General features: G+C 40.9%; 3 protein-coding genes across 5 annotated transcripts in view; all 3 read right to left on the bottom strand.

The window, feature by feature from the left end:
- Nucleotides 1-3332: 3332 nt before the first annotated feature.
- The window catches only part of KDM1B (lysine demethylase 1B), a 39277-nt gene continuing 18249 nt past the window's right edge, over nt 3333-24360 (bottom strand). For all 3 annotated transcript variants that reach the window (XM_072152662.1, XM_072152664.1, XM_072152663.1), the window contains exons 17-21: nt 24218-24334; nt 22456-22581; nt 21552-21674; nt 19894-20046; nt 3333-4848 (exon numbers count right to left, since the gene is read on the bottom strand). In XM_072152662.1, coding sequence (XP_072008763.1) covers nt 4765-4848; nt 19894-20046; nt 21552-21674; nt 22456-22581; nt 24218-24334 — 603 coding nt within the window. In that variant the 3' untranslated portion in view covers nt 3333-4764. The remainder of the gene's footprint in view (nt 4849-19893; nt 20047-21551; nt 21675-22455; nt 22582-24217; nt 24335-24360) is intronic.
- On the bottom strand, nt 6508-8662 carry LOC140133902 (uncharacterized). Its single transcript, XM_072154590.1, has 2 exons — nt 6691-8662; nt 6508-6564 (listed from the first exon to the last, which is right to left on the bottom strand). Exons 1-2 carry the CDS (start codon nt 8563-8565, stop codon nt 6508-6510), a joined length of 1932 nt encoding a protein of 643 aa, XP_072010691.1. The 5' UTR covers nt 8566-8662.
- LOC140133069 (uncharacterized) lies at nt 8875-10114 on the bottom strand. The gene is made up of 2 exons (XM_072152661.1): nt 10019-10114; nt 8875-9912 (listed from the first exon to the last, which is right to left on the bottom strand). Exons 1-2 carry the CDS (start codon nt 10112-10114, stop codon nt 8875-8877), a joined length of 1134 nt encoding a protein of 377 aa, XP_072008762.1.

Genomic DNA, 24360 nt, shown 5'->3' with positions numbered 1-24360 from the left:
ATAAAGGTGGTGTTTTGGAGTGATGGTTTTAGGGGACTTTCTATAAAAAAAGAAGAACCCCCTGTATGTGGCACTTCAAATATATTTTTATATAAATATATTAAAGGCAGGTATTCTATGAGTAGGCTTCAGAAAGCGCCATATCGATGCAAAACGGCCCGTCGCTTGCCGCGGTCTGACTTGTCTGTCCATGTCACTACTTTGCTGGTCTAAATAAACTTCTGCACACGTATTCGGTGAGTGCCGCTTCATATTTTATCTTTGTGAAGTATTATATCATCTACGTTGCATCTGGAAGCTGAGCACCACCGATGTGCAGCCCAGGTTCCATACAGGAGAAGCACGCATGAAGAAGACAATCCTCAAGGGGTAGTGCAGGGTGCTTATTCTATATACTGAATTATATGAGTAGCCCAATTCATACAAATGTGAAAAACCACTGAAATAATAAATATTTGTATACCCGCGCTGACTATTGGAGAAAACGTGTGGAAATCAGTAGACACACGGATGTATACGGGATGTATGAGTAGATCAGAACTAACCTGACTTATCTCGTTGGATGATTAAGTGTTCTGGTCCTGCATACGGCAAAGTAGATTTCCTTTGTATGTATAAAATCCTCTCGATTTATCCCATATTATGCAACTGATATCCAATGGAAAGGAGCAGTTCGTGTGGGAGCCCCGGACGGTGGCTGCAACACACGCTGAGTATGACGTTGATAGTGACGTCACTATGGAGTACGAATGGAGCAAAAGGGACAAGGTGAACTTGCATCAAACGGCTCTCTTCCTCTTGCCTACTGCCGTATCCAGTTCCAAAGATCGGTAAGTAAAGTGTTGCAACTAAATTAGTTGTTAATGTGTTTCTTAGTTCCCTACTAGCTGTCTTGATCTAGCAGTGTATATAATCTATCCTAATTTTTTGTGTTTCTCATAAGGCTAAAAAAGACCTATAGTAATACTCGTGCTTCTTATACTTCAAGATCCGTCTAATCTATTTAATATCATTTTCTGCTAAAAAATATGTCCTTTATTCACATGAAATAAAATGGAATAAAACATTTTTTTAAAATATAAAATATGAAGTTATAAATGTCTCAATAAATAAATAAACAATGATTTCATAGTTTGTATCAATTAAAACCGAATATTTCGATTTGATTATTCAGTCCCCAAGGGGCCATTCCACCGGCTTTCCGCTCTGGACATTTGTTTGATAAAATCACGCCCCCTCCAATTGCATTTTACTTTTTCTATCCCTGTAGTGTTTTGATAAGGGGCGCCCATCATAGTTCCTTTCTATGTTTGCCAGATGTTCTTCCTTTTTAAGGCTAGCATTACATTGGAACCAATCTCAGCTAACCTCTGCACTCCTATTCTCAGCCTATTTTCACATGACACGAGTCACAGTTAGTGGCTGCAGGGGTAGTGTCATGTCCAAAGCCCCTATCATCTATATTACCATCTTTAAGCAAACCTCAACCAAATTCTGCAACCGAGGCCTCATACACACAACCATATATTTGGGACTATTTTATGCAAAGACCATTGTTCAGTTTGCAACTAGATAAAATATTAAAAAGTCATGGCTGAATCCAAACTACACTTCTAACCACTATCCACTCTGCATTGTTTGGCATGATAACTAAGCTTCAGTTTAGACATGATATAGTCAGATATATTTTGAGCTGTCATTATAGACAATGGCTTCTTTCATACACATCAGATGTCAGCAGTTTGTCAGGGCTTACAGAGATCACAATACCAGACAAATAAACGGCTGAGCATTAGACACTACTGTCTTTATTCTATTAGGTGCCTCATCAGCTTTCATTAACTGTGTTTATTTGTTTTTTTAATCTGTAGGAGAGAATGAAGTTTGGCCACATTTCTTCCCTTAGGTACTGGCTATTTTCTCTTCAACAAAGGGACTACTCACAATGCTATATCGGGGCTTTATTTTATGGCAAATTGCTAATGTTATCAAAACCTCTTAACATGTCTGGAATTTTTACATAGTGAACAAGTAATGTATAATTTAATTACACGGTCAGGGAAATCATGGGAACCTAGAGATATTGCTGTATGATTTATTTATTTTTTTATATCTGAACCATTACTTAGAGCAAGTAAATGTTTATAGTAATTGAAACCACCCTATAGCCAATGTGAAACCACCCTAAGTTGCAATTGACATTACTGACAAATATTGGATAGCCAGGTAAGATACATCTAATCACCTTGATCCTCCATACTGTTTTCTTGTTTTATCTCCAATTCATAAAGATTTAACAAAGGGAAATTACACATTATGATGGGATTATGAAAGGATGTTTGTCATCATCATAATGCTTTTTCAACTACTTACAGCAACCTACAGGTCACAGAACCTTTAATTTAAATCAAAACTATAGTATTAACTTGACCCTAGATTTTGTGGAAATTCAATTTTATACATTATGCTAATGAGTTTCACTGTGCAGCCAAGGCATGGCCATTTGCCCCTGAGTCCAACTTGGTCAAACCTCTCCCATCCCCTGCTGGCTTAGCCTTGACCCATGTCCCCACGTCAGTGGCTCTATGAATCAAATCCAACTCAAGCGCAGATCTCTGCTGATCTACACTTGTGCCATTAGCTTCCACTCCCATCTCCGGCTCCATCCAGGAGGACTGTATTCAATGAAGCCCATCTGGAGAGATGTCAGCCACTGATGGCAAACACGGAGTTGTAGTCGGGTCACTCTTCTACACTACGGACATGGAATGGCCACTTAAGAGACGCTGATGTTGAGGAAGGTGGTGGGAGGGAAAATTGTGCAAGCCTGAAAGGTGATGGGAGAGACATTACACAGCCCTTGTCAGCTGGTGTAAGTAGTAGCAAATGCATTATGGGGAGGACCCAAAATCGCATCCTCACACATTAGGGAAAAGAGGCTCCCACGGGTTATAGAAAGCTTAACATATTTATAGCAGCCCTGTATCCTTGGCATTAAAATATTAGCGCAATTCAAAAATCCCTCCCTATAAGGTGTCCAGGTCCCAGCATAATTGCATTTCACTTACAAACTCACTTGCCAATGGAAACCTGAATGACTTTCATGCGGGGAGCAGTCAAAAGCTGCATTGTAAAGTTTAAAACTGCTGTGAAAAGTAGACTATCAATGGGTAGTATTTAAAAAAAAAAAAAAAAATTATAACAGGATGAACAATATATAGTCAGTGAAAATATCAAGTGTCAAAAGATTAGTGGTCTGGAAGCTTGACTTTAACATTTTTTTCCCCCAACCACACAAATTGAAAACAGAACTCAATCATAAATTCACCAAGTTTTACATGATAATAAGGTGTTGCTTTTATTTAGCAAAATGTTCAAATTAGCATAACATTTTACATGCATGACTTTAATTGGTCAAAAGTAAAATTTTCAAAAACATGAACACAGGAGTCAACAAACCTCTTTTCATCACACTAAAAAAACAAATATAAAACTCAAACCCAGTATCAAAAATTGTATTTACAAAAAATATACACGTGTATTCAATGAAATCTTAAGATACACTTATGAAATCAATCAAATCATACAGATACTGCAAAAAATACATTACAAACCATTAAAGGGGTATGGAACATTGGGTCACCTGCAAGAGTATTTATCTCTACGGTATTCATTACATATCCATAGGATATCCCAGATGTAGGACCTCCAACCCTTGTTGGAGTAGGAGCGTTTTGACTTTCCTTTCACTTAGTTTCCTAAATGGATTGGTGTTTGTGCATTGTCCACTCTAGTCAGCTGGATCGCCAAGTCCAGTTATTCCAACCAAAGATCCATGCTGGAAACTGAGTGAAACAAAGGTCTAGGGCTATGTCATAAATACCAGAGATGAGAATATGCCTTTAAGGTCTTCATTGGCTAGGTTGTTTAGTAGGATTTTGAAACAGTATGCCGCCTCAAAATCCCTTCACTTCTCTAAATAGTTTGCCATGGGTGGCAGAAAGGACACTTATTTCAGCAGTATCGTGCACTTTGTTAAATCCTTTTTCTTAACCACTGCAGGATACCTCAGGTAGGTATACCCCATTACCGGTTTACAAACTAACCGCAGAACCTCAAAGGCTCATATTTAGCCACAGGTACAGTTTTTCTGAAGCAGACATGAGGTGGAAGACCACAGGGATAACATACCCTTATATTACTCTATATAGTGAGTATATACAATGCAAACTTACAATCTTCAGATGTATAGTAAAGTTAAAGGCATGTAACCTCTTTCATTACATAGATTATAACATGTTACATAAACACTAATGTTGTCTTTTCTTTACATATCTTATAGCAACTTTAGTACATGCATTAAGTGCACAATACAGAGCCTTTAGGCCTATTCACCAGGTCACGTGCATGTGTTTTTGGTCAGCATACTTGGCTTCCAGATTTATCAAACCCTTTGCAAAAAAAATCATCACTCTAGTTTTCTGGCCCAAATGAAAAATAAAATCTATTTTTTGACATGGGCCGATGTAGTTTAAATTCTAGATGCGCAACAAGCTCCTCATCATAAATTAAGCATTTCCTATTCAACTACCACAAATCAAAGCCATCATAGAAAATGGCAGACTTTATAAATTGTCTAAAGAAAACCATACAAAAACAACATAATTCTAGGAAAACAACTGTTAAAAAATATACCTGGACAAGATCAAATCTGTTCCCTGAAAATCCTTTTAAAAGGAAATAAAGGAAATATTAAAGCTCGACTTAAAAGGCTGTAATTTTGCTTGCTTCCCGCACTCCACTTAAATAGGCTCCGGTGACAGTCTGAGGGAAATGACGATTTGTGGCCTGTTAATATGACAAAAACAGAATAACATCACTTATTTATAAGCAAGCACTTTATACAAAATACAAAATAGTACCTCAGTTCCAAACAGCCAATATAGTGTTGCTTTAAAATAACGCCGAGAGCAGCATCTCATAAGTTGCCTGCATCTGCAGGAAGATTTGGTCCTGTTTGGTGAACTCTGTCCTGCAGTGATGGTCTGAGTGCCCACAGAAAGGGCTCTGAGTGCCACCTCTGGCACCTGTGCCATAGGTTTGCCACCACTGCTCTACAGTATGCATTAAAATCAAATATTAAACAGACAGTCCACCATTTTTACATTGAAACAGAGATATAAATGGATATTGTGGCTCTATAATTCTCACGTGCCACTCACAGTAATCAGCATTGTGGTATCCAAAAAGTCCAATATATAACATGCGTAGGTCACTCACCCCAGTCTCCCGGAGGAGTAAAATACAAAATATGCTTATTGCCGGTAGGATATAAAAAGGAGAATTATTCTCACCGTTAATTCGGTTTCCATTAGTCCACCATGACGGCCCCAACTGGAGGATGACCCTTGACCTCTGTAGGGACAGGAAGCAGAGAGGTTAAATACCCCACCCCGGCATCCGTACACCAGTGGCTACCAAATAACTACACCGGCCTTGGATGCAACCCATTTATTGTATGTTATTAATGCACACAGAACAAATAGGCAATTTTAACTTTTTCAAATTACAGGGTGGGAAATATATATGGGCCGTCATGGTGGACTAATGGAAACCGAATTAACGGTGAGAATAATTCTCCTTTTCCATAGCGTCCCCCATGACGGCCCCAACTGGAGATGTACCAGATAAATAATTAGGGTGGGACAACAGCTTGTAAGACCTTCCTTCCGAAGGACTGGTCTCTAGCACTTTGAACATCTAGCCTATAGTGTTTGGCAAAATTAGGTGAGTAGACCAGGAAGCTGCTCTACATATGTCCTCTAATGAGGCGCCCCGTTTTTCCGCCCAGGAGGCTGCCACTCCTCGGGTCGAGTGGGCCCTAATAGTCCCTGAAATGTCCAGGTTGTTGGCATCATAAGCTTCTTTGATGACTGTTCTTATCCACCTGGCGATGGATGCCTTTGAAGCTTTCCTGCCCTTGCACTTTCCTTTAAATTGTAGGAGAATGTTGTTGTCTTTTCTCCAGGATTTGGTAACTTCGAGATAATGTAGCAGGTATCTTCTGACATCTAGCGTATGCCACTCCTGTTCTTTGGCATGTTTTGGATTCTGACAGAAGGAAGGCAGAATAATCTTTTGGTTACGATGAAAAGATGAAGCTACTTTGGGAGTAAAGGCTTTATCTAACATTAGTACAATCTTATCTTCACATATTTTAAGATATGGTTCTTTAATAGACAAACTTTGGATCTCACCCAAACGCCTAGCTGTTGTTATGGCTATGAGAAAGGTAAGTTTTAGCGTTAATTCTCTAAGTTTAACCGTCTCTAGAGGTTCAAACGGTATTTTTGTGAGATAATCCAGTACTAATGAAAGATCCCAATTGGGGATATTCTGTTTTATATGAGGTCTTAGTCTAGCCGTAGCTCTGACAAACCTTTGGATCCATCTATTTTCGGCTAATGGAGTGTCGAATAAAGGCACTGAGGGCTGAAATTTGGACTTTTAAGGAATTCGTCTTTTAAGGCCCTTGTCAAACCCTGCTTGCAGGAAGTCTAGCACCTGTGAGACATTAGGGGACATTTGGTTAGGAGGAGTCCTGCCACAAAAAGACACAAATCTTCCCCATATCCTGGCATAGATTTTGTGGGTAACTGGTTTGCGGCTTGCTTTGAGTGTGGAAATTACCTTGTTTGATAGTCCCCTGGATATCAGCAATCTCCTTTCAGGATCCATGCCGAGAGCCGGAGAGCCTGTGGATCTGGATGGTAAACTGGACCCTGGAACAGAAGATTGTTTAGAGGTTCCAGCATGACAGGTTCTTCCAATGCCATCTTTCCTAGCCACGGAAACCAGTTCCTCTTTGGCCATAAGGGAACAATGAGTATAACCTTTGCTTGGTCTTCTCTGATCTTCTGAATTACTCTCGCTATGAGAGGTATAGGAGGAAAGGCATACATTAGAGGTCCGCTCCAGGACTGGCTGAAGGCATCCCTTTGGCAAACCGGAGTATTTGGATGCAGAGAGAAGAAATGAGGAACTTTTGTATTTTTGCTGGTGGCAAAAAGGTCTGTTACTGGTTGTCCCCATTTTTGTGTGAGACTTGAAAAGATGTTCTCGTTTAGACACCACTCGTTGTGGTCTATCGTCTGACGACTGAGATAGTCCGCTATTTGATTCATTTCTCCCTTTAGATGGGTGGCTGAGAGGGAGCGGATGTTGGTTTCTGCCCAGATGAATATCTTGTCTGAAAGACTGAGGAGATCGGGGTTCCTGGTACCCCCCTGATGACGGAGATAAGCCACCGTGGTGGTGTTGTCTGAATAAATTCTTACATGCTTTCCCCTCAGGCTTTGAGCACTTGCTCTTAAAGTCTCTAGAACAGCTCTCAGTTCTCGGAAGTTCGAGGAACGGGATCTGATTGAGGACGGCCATAGACCTTGAACGGGAAGGCCTGCTATGTCCGCTCCCCATCCTGACTGACTTGCGTCCGTCCGGATATTTATCACTGGCCAGGGATGCCATGATATTCCTCTTCCCAGGTTGGAAGTATCTATCCACCACTCCAGGGATTGCTTGATCGCTTCCGGAATCTGGATCTTTTGATTTAGATGTTGGGGATCTTTGTCCCAGGCGGCCAATATCCAACTTTGAAGGACTCTGGTGTGACTTTGGCTCCACTGTACACTTTGTATGGAAGATGTCATAAGGCCCAGTATCCTCATGGCTTCCCTTATCGTGCAATGACTTCTTTTTTGAAACATTATAACATGTTGCATTAGTCTTGTTGCTTTCTCTGGTGGTAAGAAGGACATCTGCTGGATCGAATCCAATAATGTTCCTAGAAACACAACTTCTGTACTTGGGTTTAGTTTGGACTTTTCCAGGTTTATTATCCATCCTAACTGCTGTAGGATCCTCATTGTGAAATCTCGGTGGTGTATAAGCTCTTGTTTCGAACCGGCCACCAGTAACAGATCGTCCAGGTAGGGGATGACTAGAATCCCTTTCCGCCTCAGGAAAGCTATCACCTCGATCATGATTTTTGTGAATGTCCTTGGGGCCGAAGAAATCCCAAAAGGCAGCGCCTTGTACTGATAGTGGACCTCTTCTCCCCAAGGTGATCGTACTGCGAATCTGAGGAATTTTTGAGATTTTTGATGTATTGGCACATGGTAATACGCATCTCTCAAATCTATCGTACACATAGATGCTCCTGGTTGGATCAGAACGGCTGCCGAGCTCACCGTTTCCATCTTGAACTTCCGATATCGTATGTACCTGTTCAGATTCTTCAGGTTGCAAATCATCCTGAAAGAGCCATTCGGTTTTTTTATCAAGAAGAGGGGAGAGTAGTGTCCCTCTTTTAATTGTGTCTGAGCTACCGGGATGATGACATCCAACTGAATGAGTTTTTGTATCACTGCCCACAGTGAGTTTGAGAGGCTTTCTGAGGGCTGCTCTGTCAAAACAAATTTTCTGGGGGGAAGAGAGGTTAGTTCTAGGTGGTAACCTTCCCGAAGAATACTTAGTATCCAGGGATTTGATGTTATTTGAGTCCATTGGAAGTGGAACTTCAATAGTCTTCCCCCCAACCTGGCGTCATTGTTTTCGGAACACTGGGGCCGAGTTGCTGGCACTGAGAAGGAAGCCCCTTCCTCTCCCTCCTTTAGGGTAGCTCCATCTGCCCTGTTTGCCTTTCCCTCTAAAGGACTGTTTTCTGTCCTTAGAGTCTCGAAAGGGTTGCTTTCTTTGGTTACTTCTGGATTCCGGAAACCCTTTCTTCCTGTCCGCTGCTTTTTCCAAAAGCGTGTCAAGTTCAGAACCGAATAGGTATTCCCCTTCAAATGGAATACCACATAACTTTGACTTCTATCTGAAATCACCAGTCCACTGGCGAAGCCAAAGTGATCTTCTAACTGAATTAGATAGTGCCCCTTCCTTGGCACTTATTCTAACTCCTTCCGCTGAGGCATCTGCGATGAAGGCTGTGGCTGCTCTCAACGTTGAAAATGTACTCAATAGCATCTCCCTAGGAGTACCGTCTCTAACATGACCTTCCAATTCGGTAATCCAATGAAAGAGATTTCGCGCCATGGATGTTGTGGCAATATTTGATTTTAGATTCAACATGGCACACTCCCATGTCTTCTTTAGAAGGCTGTCCGCCTTTCTATCCAGGGGATCTCTTAACTGGATTGCATCCTCAAACGGGAGGTCCGTCTTCTTGGTCATTTTTGTGACCTGGATGTCTACTTTAGGGGTAGCGTTCCAAATTTTGGCTTCTGTTTCATCAAAAGAGAGACGATTTTTAAATTCTCCAGATATGGAGATTTTGTTCTCCGGTTCTCTCCATTCTTCTAGTATTAGTTCTTTAAGAGTGTCATTTATGGGAAACACTCGCCTTTTCTTAACCTTAAGAAGTCCGAATAATTCATCCTGAATAGATTTGGTCTCTTCTATTTCCTCAATTTTGAGGGTATCCCTCATAGCTTTTAGTAAGGGTTCCAGATCTTCGGATGCTAACAAATATCTCGACTCCATTTTACTTGCTGAATTTGAGGGACCTGGCTCCATATCCATAGATTCCTTGGTCCCTTCTGAGTCTGATGTATAATCCGACATGGATTCTATAACTCTTTGTTTTTTATGTGGAGGCTCCTGAGGTATGAAGGCTGTTATGGACGATGCTATAGATGTTTTAACTTCTTCCCTGATAAAACTATGCATTTCATCCACAAATGAGGTTCTCTCTTCTCTGAGTAGATTATCCACGCAGGTTTTACAGACCGGCTTTTTATAGTCTGTAGGGAGTTTCTCTAAGCACATATTACACTTTTTTGAAGTGGTTTTCTTTGTGCCGGACTGATCTTTAGCTCTCCCTTTATCCTTCTCCTTTTCCCTGGGCTCCTACCAAGGAGAAGGAGAAGTAATTAGTCCTTAACCGGACACCTCATGTGATAATATAGGGACATGTGGGTGACCCACCACCCTATCCCCAATTGACCCTACTTACAGGGTTCAAGGATATGAGGTCCAGACTTGAAGCCTCCATGCCATGTGTCTCCATATTCCCAATTGTGGGACCACTGATATCAGCAAGCCTAAACATTTATAGAAACGTGAGATAGACTGTGACATTTAACCAAGTGGAATATAGCAAGGGAGTACCTGAGGTATCTTGAAATGAGGGTTACACAGCCCAAGCGCCTAAGAGAGATATACACATGTCTATATAGACCTGAATTGTATATAACACATATGACACAAATGAGGCAACCATACAGCATGTTAACCGACCTTGTTGGCTGGAAAATGCTCAGAATAGCGTCCGATCTTAGCGACTACTCTCGTCAGGACCAGAGTGTGACTATTAGACCTCAGATCAACGTGAATACCTGCTTTTTCAAGCTTACCGCTCCACGCTCCTGCTTCCGGGTCGCGCCATCGTGACGTCACATCCGGTCCCGTCATTTCCGGCGGAAGTCGTCACCAGAGTCTGACGGTGGCCGGTCCACGTGACTTCCGCGATGGACAAGCTCCGGGTGTCCTTAGCTGCGCAGAGCCGCGGGCAGAGCCGGAGAGGAAGGCATCTCTGTCTTGTGGCAGAGGAAAGGACCGAAGTCCGATCGAGGCCGAGACTGCCTTAAGGTAAGGGACGATTCCCTGCGCCACTCTGGTCCCCCCTCACCGTCCCAACTACTGGGGATGAGGAGAGACTTCTCTCTACTCCCTGCCCTGTGTAGGGACAGGAAGCCACTGGTGTACGGATGCCGGGGTGGGGTATTTAACCTCTCTGCTTCCTGTCCCTACAGAGGTCAAGGGTCATCCTCCAGTTGGGGCCATCATGGGGGACGCTATGGAAATCAATGTATTCCGTATATTCAATCCAGCACATGCGTATAATACGCCACAAGTCCAATGGAGCAAGAGATGGTCACACAGCCGATATGGCAAGTCTCAGACTCTCAAGGGGTTAACCTTGCTTTTAAACATACTTCTGATAATCCAAACAGCTGGTGATCTTATATTGTGCTTTTGTGGCACATTTGGCGGCATACACGCCTCATTCTTCCACCACGTGCTGCAGATTAGTTTAGAAAGATTTGAGCAGTATATAAGGCATGAATGTTCAACTGCTTTATGGAGAATTGTCTCCTTATTTTTTGCTTTGGATCGGTCGATAACAAGGTTAGCTAGACGTGTTTCAAAGGCACCGGCTCCTTCCTTAGTAGCACAGGGTTGTCATCTGTGAATTCCTCTTTTTATGTGTGTTTGATTGGAAAACATGGATAACTTTTCCAAAGATGTAAAACATGGAGTGGAATCTCTCAATTTCTTTAACCCCTTAACGCTCTGCGCCGTAGCTCTACGGCGCAGAGATATAAGGGATGTATGAAGAGGGCTCACGGGCTGAGTCCTCTTCATACAGAGGTGGGGGTTTTTGCATTTTGCACAAAACCCCCACCGCTAATAACCGCGGTCGGTGCTTGCACCGATCGCGGCTATTAACCCTCTAAACGCGGGCGCCGCCATCTTTTTTTCGATCGCCACGCCCCCGAACGTCATCGGGGGGCGGCGATCGGTTACCATGGTAGCCTCGGGTCTTCTCTTGACACGAGGCTACATGGTTTATGCAGGTTCGTTACAATGAGCCAGTGGCTCATTGTAATGTAAGACCTGCAAAAACGCCATATATTGCAATACTGTAGTATTGCAGTATATGGTAGGAGCGATCTGATCATCTAGGGTTATTGTACCCTAGATGGTCTAAAAAATAGTGAAAAAAAAAAGAAAAAAAAAGTTTAAAAAATAAAAAAAATTAATAAAATATTAAAAGTTCAAATCACCCCCCTTTCCCTAGAACGGATATAAAACATAACAAACAGTAAAAATCACAGACATATTAGGTATCGCCGCGTCCCAAAATGCCCGATCTATCAAAATATAAAAACGGTTACGGCCGGCGGTGACCTCCGAGGCGGGAAATGGCGCCCAAATGTCCGAAATGCGACTTTTACACCTTTTTACATAACATAAAAAATGAAATAAAAAATGATCAAAATGTCGCACAGACCTCAAAATGGTAGCAATGAAAACGTCGCCTCATTTCGCAAAAAATGACCCCTCACACATTTCCGTGCGCCAAAGTATGAAAAAGTTATTAGCGTCAGAAGATGGCAAAAATTTTTTTTTCTTTTTTGTACACATTCGTTTAATTTTTGAAAATGTATTAAAACACAATAAAACCTATATAAATTTGGTATCACCGCGATCGCACCGAACCAAAGAATAAAGTAGGCGTGTTATTTGGAGCGAAGAGTGAAAGTCGTAAAAACTGAGCCCACAAGAACGTGACGCACGTGCGTTTTTTTTTCAATTTTTCCACATTTGGAATTTTTTTTCAGCTTCGCAGTACACGGCATGTTAAAATAAATAACATTATGGGAAAGTAAAATTTGTTACGCACAAAATAAGCCCTCACACAGGTCTGTACACGTAAAAATGAAAAAGTTATGGATTTTTGAAGTTGGAGAGCGAGAAATGAGCCGGAAAACCCTCCGTCCTTAAGGGGTTAAAATACTGTTGGAAGCTTTAAATGAAATGAATACTGATAAATAATATACAAGTTTATAAATACAGAAAAAGATATTATGTGTAACAATATCTCAAATAGTAACATAAAAATAATTATAAAATAAACTGTATACTGACTGAATGTGAGTGCTGACTAATCGTTCTACTCACATGCTGCAAATGACATGTATACTCCACCTATACAATATAGAAGAGTTTCTTACATGCTCCACTGAAGGAGTAATATATCTAGTGGAGTGTACATGTCATTTGCAGCATGTGGGTAGAACGATCAGGAGCCTCAAAGAAAGGATTGATATACAGGCGGTCCCCGACTTGACACCAGACTTACATACGACCCCTAGTTACAAATGGACCTCTGGATATTGGTAATTTATTGTACTTTAGTCCTAGGCTGCAATGATCAGCTGTAACAGTTATCACAGATGTCTGTAATGAAGCTTTATTGTTAATCCTGGTTCTTATGACAATCCAACATTTTTATAATCCAATTGTCACAGAAACCAAAAAACTTATGGCTGCGGTTACAATTATAAAATATACAGTTCCGACTTACAAATTCATCTTAAGAATCTTGTACATAACCCAGGGACCACCTGTACTCAATAACTCGCATCTGAAGTTTGGCTGATTACCAGCACTAGGACAAGTACTACTATAGGAGACATTCAGTTAATATGCAGTTTATTTTATTATTATAATTATATTTATGTAACTATTTTTATTTATGTAACTATTTGAGATATTGTTATATACAATAGGTTCTTTCTATATTTATAACTTGTATATCATTTAGCAGTTATATTTAATATCTAAAGTTTCCACCAGTGTTTTATAGAAATTGGGAGATTCCACTCCATGTTTTACATCTTTGGAAAAGTTATCCATGTTTTTCAAAAAAACACACATAATTCAGTCTTGTGCTACTGAGGAAGGGGGCGGAGCCTTTGAAACATGTCTAGCTAGCATTATGATCGGCCAATCCAAAGCAACAGCTTTACGGAGAATCATCTCCTTATTTTATGAACATTCAAGTCTGTTATACTGCTCATATCTTTATCAATGAATCTGCAGTTCGTGGTGGAAGATTGAGCAGTGTATGCCGTCTAACATGCCATCAAAAGCACAATATAAGATCACCAGCTCCTTGGATTATCAGGACTTTTAAAATCAAGGTTAAACCCTTATGAGAGTCCGAGGCTTACAATATCGCCATCAGTCTGCACCTATCGACTGTGTTTCCTTCTCTTGCGGCTTGCCAACTCTTGCTTCATCGGACTTGTGCTCTGCCGGCAGTATATTATACGCATATGCTGGATTGAATACCTGTAATCCAATGATTATATATACTGCGGGTGATAAGCATATTTTGTATTTTACTGCCCGGAACACTGGGGTGAGTAATCTATGCGTGTTATACACTCACCGGCCACTTTATTAGGTACACCTGTCCAACTGCTCGTTAACACTTAATTTCTAATCAGCCAATCACATGGCGGCAACTCAGTGCATTTAGGCATGTAGACATGGTCAAGACAATCTCCTGCAGTTCAAACCGAGCATCAGTATGGGGAAGAAAGGTGATTTGAGTGCCTTTGAACGTGGCATGGTTGTTGGTGCCAGAAGGGCTGGTCTGAGTATTTCAGAAACTGCTGATCTACTGGGATTTTCACGCACAACCATCTCTAGTGTTTACAGAGAATGGTCCGAAAAACAAAAAACATCCAGTGAGCGGCAGTTCTGTGGGCGGAAATGCCTTGTTTATGCCAGAGGTCAGAGGAGAATGGGCAGACTGGTTCGAGCTGATAGAAAGGCAACAGTGACTCAAATCGCCACCCGTTACAACCAAGGTTGGCAGAAGAGCATCTCTGAACACACAGTACGTCGAACTTTGAGGCAGATGGGCTACAGCAGCAGAAGACCACACCGGGTGCCACTGCTTTCAGCTAAGAACAGGAAACTGAGTCTACAATTTGCACAAGCTCATCGAAATTGGACAGTAGAAGATTGGAAAAACGTTGTCTGTTCTGATGAGTCTCGATTTCTGCTGCGACATTCGGATGGTAGGGTCAGAATTTGGCGTCAACAACATGAAAGCATGGATCCATCCTGCCTTGTATCAACGGTTCAGGCTGGTGGTGGTGTCATGGTGTGGGGAATATTTTCTTGGCACTCTTTGGGCCCCTTAGTACCAATTGAGCATCGTTGCAACGCCACAGCCTACCTGAGTATTGTTGCTGACCATGTCCATCCCTTTATGACCACAATGTACCCAACATCTGATGGCTACTTTCAGCAGGATAATGCGCCATGTCATAAAGCTGGAATAATCTCAGACTGGTTTCTTGAACATGACAAGGAGTTCACTGCACTCAAATGGCCTCCACAGTCACCAGATCTCAATCCAATAGAGCATCTTTGGGATGTGGTGGAACGGGAGATTCGCATTATGGATGTGCAGCCGACAAATCTGCGGCAACTGTGTGATGCCATCATGTCAATATGGACCAAAATCTCTGAGGAATGCTTCCAGCACCTTGTTGAATCTATGCCACGAAGAATTGAGGCAGTTCTGAAGGCAAAAGGGGGTCCAACCCGTTACTAGCATGGTGTACCTAATAAAGTGGCCGGTGAGTGTATATATTGGACATTTTGAATACCATTATACTGGTTACTGTGAGTGGCAGTTGAGAATTAAAGAGACACACTATCCATCTATATCTCTGTTTCAATATAACATTTTGGACTGTTTAATATTTGATTTTAATGCATACTGTAGAGCAGTGGTGGCGAACCTATGGCACAGGTGCCAGAGGTGGCACTCTGAGCCCTTTCTGTGGGCACCCAGGCCTTCACCCTAACACAGAGTTTGCCAGATAGGACTCAAGGCTTTCTCCTGTGATCCAAGACAGCCCAGGATGTGCCATGCTCAGCTATTTTAAAGTGACATCTTTGCCTGCCAGGACTACAGGAGGAGCGGGAAGGTGTGGATAGAGATGGATTGTCATTGGAGCTCCTGCCCTGGGTCCCGTGATTCTTCCTCTTCAAGGGACCCTGGAGGGAAATTTCTCCATATTTCTATTGTATTGGTGAACTAAGGACACCAATACGATTAAAACCTGTGATATAGCAGGGATCAAAAAGTTACTGCTTAAATTGTCATGTTGGCACTTTGCAACATACAAGTGGGTTTTGGTTGTAGCTTGGGCACTCGGTCTCCATAAGGTTGGCCATCACTGCTGTAGAGTATAATTGATATCTATAGACGCCTATTATATTTTATTGGAATATAGTTTACATTTAGGATATAGATATAAAATTCTGTGCATGGGTCCAGCACTAATGTTGTAATTGTATTTATATACAGGTGGTCCCCTACTGAAGGACACCCGACTTACAGACAACCCATAGTTACAGACAGACCCCTCTGACCTTTGGTGAAGCTATAAGGTGTCTGTAATGAAGCTTCATTGATAATCCGTGGTCCCATTACAGCAAAAAAATGTTTAAACTCCAATTGTCACTGGAGCCAAATTTTTTTTGTCTGAATCTACAATTATAAAATATACAGTTTCGACTTACATACAAATTCAACTTAAGAACAAACCTCTGGACCCTATCTTGTACGTAACCCGGAGACTGCCTGTATTGTAAGATATCTGAGTATTGGTAGACACCAATTGGTGCATGTACACTCTACTTTTTCTATATTAGATTTTGTCTATCCTAAAATACCCAGGAGTTTGTTTTACAAGAATAATTTAGCTGTAGTTGATCATGGCAGCCAGCCAGTTTTTAGCATTCATTTTATAAACTGCTGTGGGAAAATGTGGTGTTGCAGGTGCACATTGGCTCCAATGACTCCAGGCGCCTGCCAGCACCTCCCTTCTTTTAGCTCCGGCGTTAACACTGAACAGCTGTAGCATATAGCTACTGGAGTCAAATACTTGATCTACCAATACTTGATCTTTATGTATTGCCTTTATTCTGTTAGTGCCGATTGTCCACCCAACATAATATTGGCACCTTGGTAAGCTATATACCTTATGTACCTTTTACGTCACCTTTTATGAACCATACACTATACTGAACTACACCTACCCCACTAATGCCTGCACCTTATGTACTGCTTTTATTCCAGAAGTGCCGATTAAGCCTAGTGAGCTCCATACCTCTTAGCTATTGTACTTCAGGTGCTACAAAACATGAACTATAATGTATTTTACTTGTTACAATACATGCGTTATAATTTATACTAAAACTACAGACCTCCACTGCCATCTACTGTCTGTCCCCATCAACTGCATTCATCTTGTGTCTTACATCTTTTTATTTTTATATGTTCATACAAGTTCAATTAGAAATCACTATACAGTTCCTGTATAAATTACCATTTATTTTACAAATTGGTAACCAGTGTGCCTTTACATATTATGTAATATTTATTAATAGGGGTCATTTACTAAGGACCTGAATCAGGTTTTTCCGGTGGTTTACCCAAATTTTTCCGTTTTTGCACAGATTTTCCCTGAATTGCACTTTGAATTGGGTTTTGGCGCAAGCGATCGGATTGTGACGTATCGGCGCCAGTATGCACGCGACGGAAATCGGGCGTGGCCGTACAAAAACCCGACGGATTCGGAATAACTGCCACATTTTTTTAAAAAAAAGTGTCGCTTGACACGCTCTTACCTGCACCCACGATAGGACGGTGAACTCCACTGCGTTCCGATGAACTTCAGCGCAGCAGCGACACCTGATGGACGTCGGAGGAACTACCTTAGTGAATCCCGGCCGGACCCGAATCCTCCGCAGAGAACGCGCCGCTGGATCGCGAATGGACTGGGTAAGTAAATTTGCCCCATTGTGTTTTCATGTATAAAATATTTATCACTATTTACCTCCACTCACACTACTGCGACTGATCCTACTTGTTACTAATATGTACACGAGTTTTATGTTAATCCGTACTCCTATTTTTTCTGTTACATGTACATTTGTATGGTTACATTTTATATTTTTACCATTTACTATTTGTCATGTGCAAAATAGTTTCCCTAAATTTTATTCATTTTATGGACAGGGAATGTTCTGTTCCTGAAACATGTACGTGTACAAAATTTGTGCTCAAAAACCCTAACTCGGCTTATACTCGAGTCAACTAAAAACATAAAGACAAAACTCACCTTTCTGACGTCACCCATAGGTCCTCTTCTGTCTGAGACAGTCTGAGACAGAAGAGGACCTATGGGGGACGTCGGAAAGATGAGTACAGTGTTATTTTTTTTCCTACTACAGGGGCTGGGCAGGCTGTATCCTACAGGGGTTGGGCAGGCTGTATGCTACAGGGGCTGGCAGACTATATACTGGGAGGCTGTAACCAAAGCATTTCCCACCCTCGGCTTATACTCGAGTCAATAGGTTTTCCCAGTTTTTTGTGCTGAAATTAGGGGTCTCGGCTTATACTCGGGTCGGCTTATACTGGAGTATATACGGTATTTCCTTTCCGTTTTATCAATAAAAGCTTTATTGTTACATCTGAACTTTGATCTCAGCAACGTGTCAATGTACACATGAATTTTTGTTCTAATTTCTGTCTGTGATAATTGTCAGCACCCACTACTCTCTGAAGTCTCAATATCACTTGTTCAGATGATGCCTGCACCTGCAGGGAGTGAGAAAACCCAACAGAGAGAAAGAAAGGAAATAATAGAAGTGTTTATATATGAAGTACAGAATGCAAGGTTATATCAATGCTTTGGAGTTTCAGCTAAGAATCACTGCTATTCACTGAATGTGTGGAAAATTATGATCAATCACTTCTGGAAATGATGAGCAATACTTATTATAGCATAAAAATAATGCAATACAATTTTAGTATGAAGAATGGATGAACTGATGCAGTTCTCTGATCAAAAAATAAAGTGGACCTGTCACCCTAAAGTAAGCAGCGCTACCTAGTGCTACCCCATTTTTAGCAGCGATAAACTGCTAGCTCTATCGGAAACCTCCGATACGCCATAGCCGCTGTAAGCTTGGTCCGGCGTATTCATGAGGGGGAAGTCCGAGGTGCTTCTTCCCTGGACTGCACCTCCCATGCCATAGGCCGGCGGTGACTGACGGGCTTCATGTGGCAGTCACCCCCTTATGAATACATGGGACCGCTGTAAGCTTGGTCCGGTGTTCTGAGGCTATGGCTAGCAGTTTAACAGTGCCAAGAATGAAGTAGCACTAGGAGATGCTTACTTAGTGTGTTTTTTTGGGGTGGTTTAGATCAACTAGTTAAAAGTTGCCCAAAACTTTAACAGGCTAAATACTGTATATACTCATGTATAAGCCGAGTTTTTCAGCAAGAAAAAAATTTGCTGAAAAACCTCACCTCGGCTTATACACGAGTCAATTAAAAAAACCCGTAATACTCACCCTCTGGTGTCCCCGATGTTCGTTGCGGCCCCCGATCCCCATCACGGCTCCCGTGTCTTCTCTTCTCTCTTCTATCAATTATGCAAATGAGGCTGAGGGGCTTTGGGTTCCATAGGAGTTACATGAGCCTGAAACCCTTCCAGCTCATTTGCATAATTTGATTTTTTTTTTTTTATTATAAAAACAAGGGCATAAGAAAAGCGTATCCTGCCAAAAGATGGGAACACCAGAATGTAAGCGTTCGAGATCTACAACCATTCATCCCGGTGGTAGATTTCCTTTAACAGGGCAAGTCTGATATGGGTGACCCTGTGAGTGTCTAATGCTTACCCTGTTGAGGTTTAATACATGTGTTAGGGTATAACCAACACACTGGTTTTCCTGAAAATGTTGTTTGCTTAAAAAAAAAAAAAGGATGGGCAAGGTATTTTTCTATTTTTTTTCTAATCTCTTAAAGTTTTTAAAAGAATAGAAAATGACTGACAAAGTGTCTAGTATAGTTAGGACGCAACCTTTGTTTTTACCTAAACTGTAGTCCTATAAGATTTGCAGTGTTAAGCCGCTTGCATGTTCATTCAGAGATGCTACAGTCGGTAGACAAGAATGCATATGGATGTGTGGATCTAGAGGCGTACTAATAAACCATCTGCCTGTAAGTAATAGATATTAATATTTCCTATATTAAGTATATCACAGGAAAAGAAGCAATGGGTGGAAAGGGGAATGCACTTCATGAAGTTGGTAGAGGGAATAAAGTAGTGAGTACCAGTATTCTAAAAGGTCAGAGACTTGTTCCTGACCTTCTGTACTTTGAACTGCAGGGGGAAGGACACAGTAAAATAGCACAATTTCTAAAATTAGTTTTCTTACCTCGCCTGCAAAAAATACTTTTCCTTGAATATCTTCTGCTAGTATATCATAGGCTTCACCACTGCCTCCAGTTTTCACATAACTGTAAGCCATCTGTGCCCAAGGGTCTTTGGACCAGCGGGTGACAAAGTATTTCACTGGGGATGGCACATCCTGCATCAGTAAAGAGGTTAACACAGTAAGGTCCAATTCACACTTACGTGAGGGGGGACGTATGGAGTGTGGCTGTACTTACAACCCCCCCCCCCCCCCCTCCCCAATAGACGGCATAGGGGCACTGAGCAATTTGCTCAAACGCCGCTCACAAAACAATTTAGAATTTTTACATTTTTCCGTTTACAGAGCTGTGCTAGTATTTATTATTATATGCCGTGTACTGGGAAGCTGGAAAAATTTGAAATGTGGTGAAATTATCGAAAAAAGCATTTGCATCACATTCTTGTGGGCTCAGTTTTTACAACTTTCATTGTGCGCTCCAAGTAATACATCTACTTTATTCTTTGCTTTGGTACGATCATGGTGATACCAAATTTATAAAGGTTTTATTGTGTTTTACTACAATTAAACAAATGAAGACAATAGGGCACATTTTCTAAAAGCAGTGCAAATTGCACTAAAAGTGTGTTTGCCTGTGTATAATACAGGGTGCGCCAGAGGTATGTCTCGGGCACTTTAAATACCTGTGCAAGCAGTTTGCACTGAAAAGAACAGGCAAAGTCTGACAGAAAACTGGTGCACGGCCCTTAGTATATATGGGCCAATGTGTACAAAAAAATTAAAAAAACTGTGTAAGATGTAAAATTTGCGTGATAAGCTGTTGTTTTCATTTCTAACATTTTGAGTGCCATGGTGTAAAATGCAGTAAAATCTGAGTTTTGGGAGCTATTTTCCATTATAGGGCTCACCGCTGGGAGTAACCGGTTTTATATTTTGATACACCGGGTATTCTGGGACACGGCGATACCTAGCATGTTTGTTATTTTTACTGTTTATTCTTAGATTAGTTCTAGGTAAAGAGGGGTGATTTGAATTTTTATATTTTTTTTTTACTATTTTTTAGACCCTCTACAGTACTTGAACCCTAGACATTCTGATGGTTCCTACCATATACTGCAATATTACAGTATATGGCGTTTTTTCCACTGGCACATTGTAACGAATCTGCAGAAACCATACAGCCTTGGGTCTAACAAAGACCCAGTCACGATAACATCACAGGGATCTACGTTCACAAAGATGGTGGCACCCGTGCAGTGCCAGACTGACTGCTGCTGGCAAGCGGTGGGTGTCTGCAGCAATATACTGGGCTTAACCAGTGAGTCCTCTTCATACATCATCAGCAGCTCTGTGCCATGATAGTGCAGAGGTAGTGCATAGGTTAAAAAGACCTAACCACAAGCATTGTTTATCTTACAAGTCCTCCCTATATCACCTAAAATTAGCTGCCAGTGAGGCTCTGTACCTTAATTGCAGCCATTTTTCTAATTTGCTCTGCCCGTGAGCCCTCTTCATACTTCCTTAATGCATTATGGCATACATGTACGTCACAATACGTTAAGGATTTAATAAGATTTTCACACAAAATTGACAATACATTAGATACTAATTTTTAGGTAGATCTGAGCACATATTACACGATAGAGAGGTACTGTACTTACCAGTTCTTTAAACAGCTCCTTGAGAACCACCATGCAATGCTTTACCACTTGTTTGTCATCTATGCCTTCAATAAAAGTGACAGCATCTCCAGTAATGACAGACATTAGTACTGCATGTTTACCCTACAACAATCACGTTTGAATGTAATTAGAAAAAGTACAACACAAAAAAGTCATACTGTAGCATTCCCTCTATTACATATCTATTACATATGAACAAATTACAACAGCATATGGTTATTTATCAAAATAAAGCTAAAATTCAGAAGACACACTCCCTTCTGCTTCTATAACAATTAGAAAAGCAAGTAGCAGCCAATGCTGAATGCCCCAACTTAACTGATCATTAACAAATGTGACCACCTCTGTAGTGGAGAAGTTTTTGCAGGAGGCGGATGTAGAGGATTCAGTGGTATGTAATACAATGTTAGAGTAAAGACCGCATCAATGATCTTAAAGAAGCAATTGTTGCTTCCCAAAAACTGTGAAGTTCATTGTTCTACAGTGAGAAACATTTCCACTTACAAGTGGAAAACATTAAAACTGTTGACAATCTTCCCAGGAGTCAATGCATTACCAATAAAAGAATCAAAAAGTGTCACAATCCAGACCTCAACCCAATTAAATGCTTTGGCTTGACGCTGTACATATTCTTAACATATTTTTGTATAGTGCACTTGCCAGTATCAAACATGACTAAGAAAGTAGTGTGACAATGGTTCTTTCTTTGTGAACCTGGTTTACTTATTTTGGACAAATATGTCTCAAAAAATATTTGCCCAAGGCCAAAACATACACATGCATGCCACAAAAAGTCTCAAGCAATTTGGGGAGGTGATGTTTTATTTTTCGTATATATCTATAGCAACAAGCTAAATCATCACTGCAGATAAAGTGTAGATACCTGTGGATCCATGTCATAAAATACACCAAAAAGACCACGTTTACTGGGGTCTGGAGGAATGTGACCAAAAAAATCGGCACCGTGAATCTTACTGTCCCAAAATCTATAAGCAAACTGCAAGCCAATCTGAAAAAACAACACAAATACATGTTACATTAGTTTTAATTTTTTTTTTTTGTTCAAATAAGGTTTATAATCTCCAGTAAAACGGTAAGAAAATCAGTAGCAAAACACACATATAGAAAAAAGCATAAAGAAAGGAAGCTCAGACAGCTACATCAGAATCTCCTACAGTCCCCCATCAGTAACCCAATGTCTAACAATAACAAAGTATCTCTAAGGCTACATTCACATCACGTTTTTTGGATATGTTCAGTGTGTACATCATAAAATCTCTCAGCGTATGTGCTGAACGTAACCATAGACATATACAGGCAGACAGAGGTATCATTTTTGGCTCTGTCTGTACAGTATACGTCGCATCCAGCAGGAAACACTGGATGGAAACACATACTGTAGCATCTCTCTTTACATGAGGACATTTTCTGCTGACTAACAGTTATTTTTTGTGGTGCATATAACATGTAAACCCTTAATACATGTTGTATGCTTGATAACACTTTTACATGGGCCAACTATTAGGTATGGTTGTTCCTAAAAGCTGGTCTATGTAGAGGGCCTTTCTAAAACACTTTTTCAAGACATACTTGTTTGTCCAGCCTAAAACAGACAATTTTAACCTTTAACAAACTGTGCAGAAATCAGGAGTAAAGTGTTTGCACATGAAGGATAACAAGGTTTCTGGTCATTATGGGAAGTGCAATAAGAATTTCTAGCAGCCACCACATTTGCAGATACTCAATTTCCCCTTTGGCTAATGGACGGAGAAAGTCGCTCTTCCTTCCCTTCTGCATAGAGTTTCTATGTAATATGGCAACTCATTGAGTTTCTGTCTTGTTGCTTGGAAGGTTGAGTTCAGCAGTAATTTCAGAGAGTGACGAGAAAATAATAAAGGAGGGGAATGATAAAAGCCAAAAGGTATGGATGAAGACATATTAGTTACTTGTACTATTAGTAACATATTAGTTACTTGTACTATTGAGTTTTGCAAAGTTAGCTGTAAGTCAGATGTCATCTGCTCCATTCTCCTATACAAGCTTGGCCAAGTAAAACAAACTGGTCCTCACTGGTAGATTTTTTTCCCACACTTAAAGGGGTTGGCCACTTTACCTTATGTAATGTGTGGTGGCAGGATATTAGATAATTTACCGTTACACATCTATTAAAAGTTCTACTCTGCTCTCTGCATATGTGAAGTGAAGCCTCCTGTCGTTTACCTCATCAGCCAGACATTCCTGACCATAAAATGGCTGCAAATGGAGGGTCATGTGATCTCTATCTGTCCATGAACAATCGCCAGATCACATGACCCACCATCAGCAGCCATTTAATGGACAGGAATGTCTGGCCAATGAGGTAAAAGACAGGAGGCTTCACTTTACATATCAAGAATGCAGAGCAGAACGATTAATAGATGTATATTGGAAATCTACCTAATATTCTGCCCCCCACACTTATACAGACATTAGAAAAAACATGAGGTAAAAGTGGCCAACCCCTTTAAAAACTGTCCAATTAACCAGTTCTTTGAGGGTCAACCCATTTAATATAACGGCTTTTTCAAACTTTTGAACTTAGAAATAGTAAACAAACAAGATGGTGCTCAGGTAAGGGCATTCACTTTGAATGACATCCAACCCACCTTTTCAATTGTTCCAGCGCCAAGACTATTGATAGCTTTAACCTTTTTCTCTGGGAGAGGAGGACTAAATTGAATAATATTTTGCTGAAGTAGTGCGAGGGGCACTGTAACCAGAACCTGCAGAAAAGGGGCATTAGGTAAAA

Source organism: Engystomops pustulosus, chromosome 5 (assembly GCF_040894005.1).
Source record: "Engystomops pustulosus chromosome 5, aEngPut4.maternal, whole genome shotgun sequence".
Taxonomy (NCBI): domain Eukaryota; kingdom Metazoa; phylum Chordata; class Amphibia; order Anura; family Leptodactylidae; genus Engystomops; species Engystomops pustulosus.
Note: the sequence above shows the minus strand (reverse complement) of the source record. Positions and strands in the feature narration are given on the sequence as shown.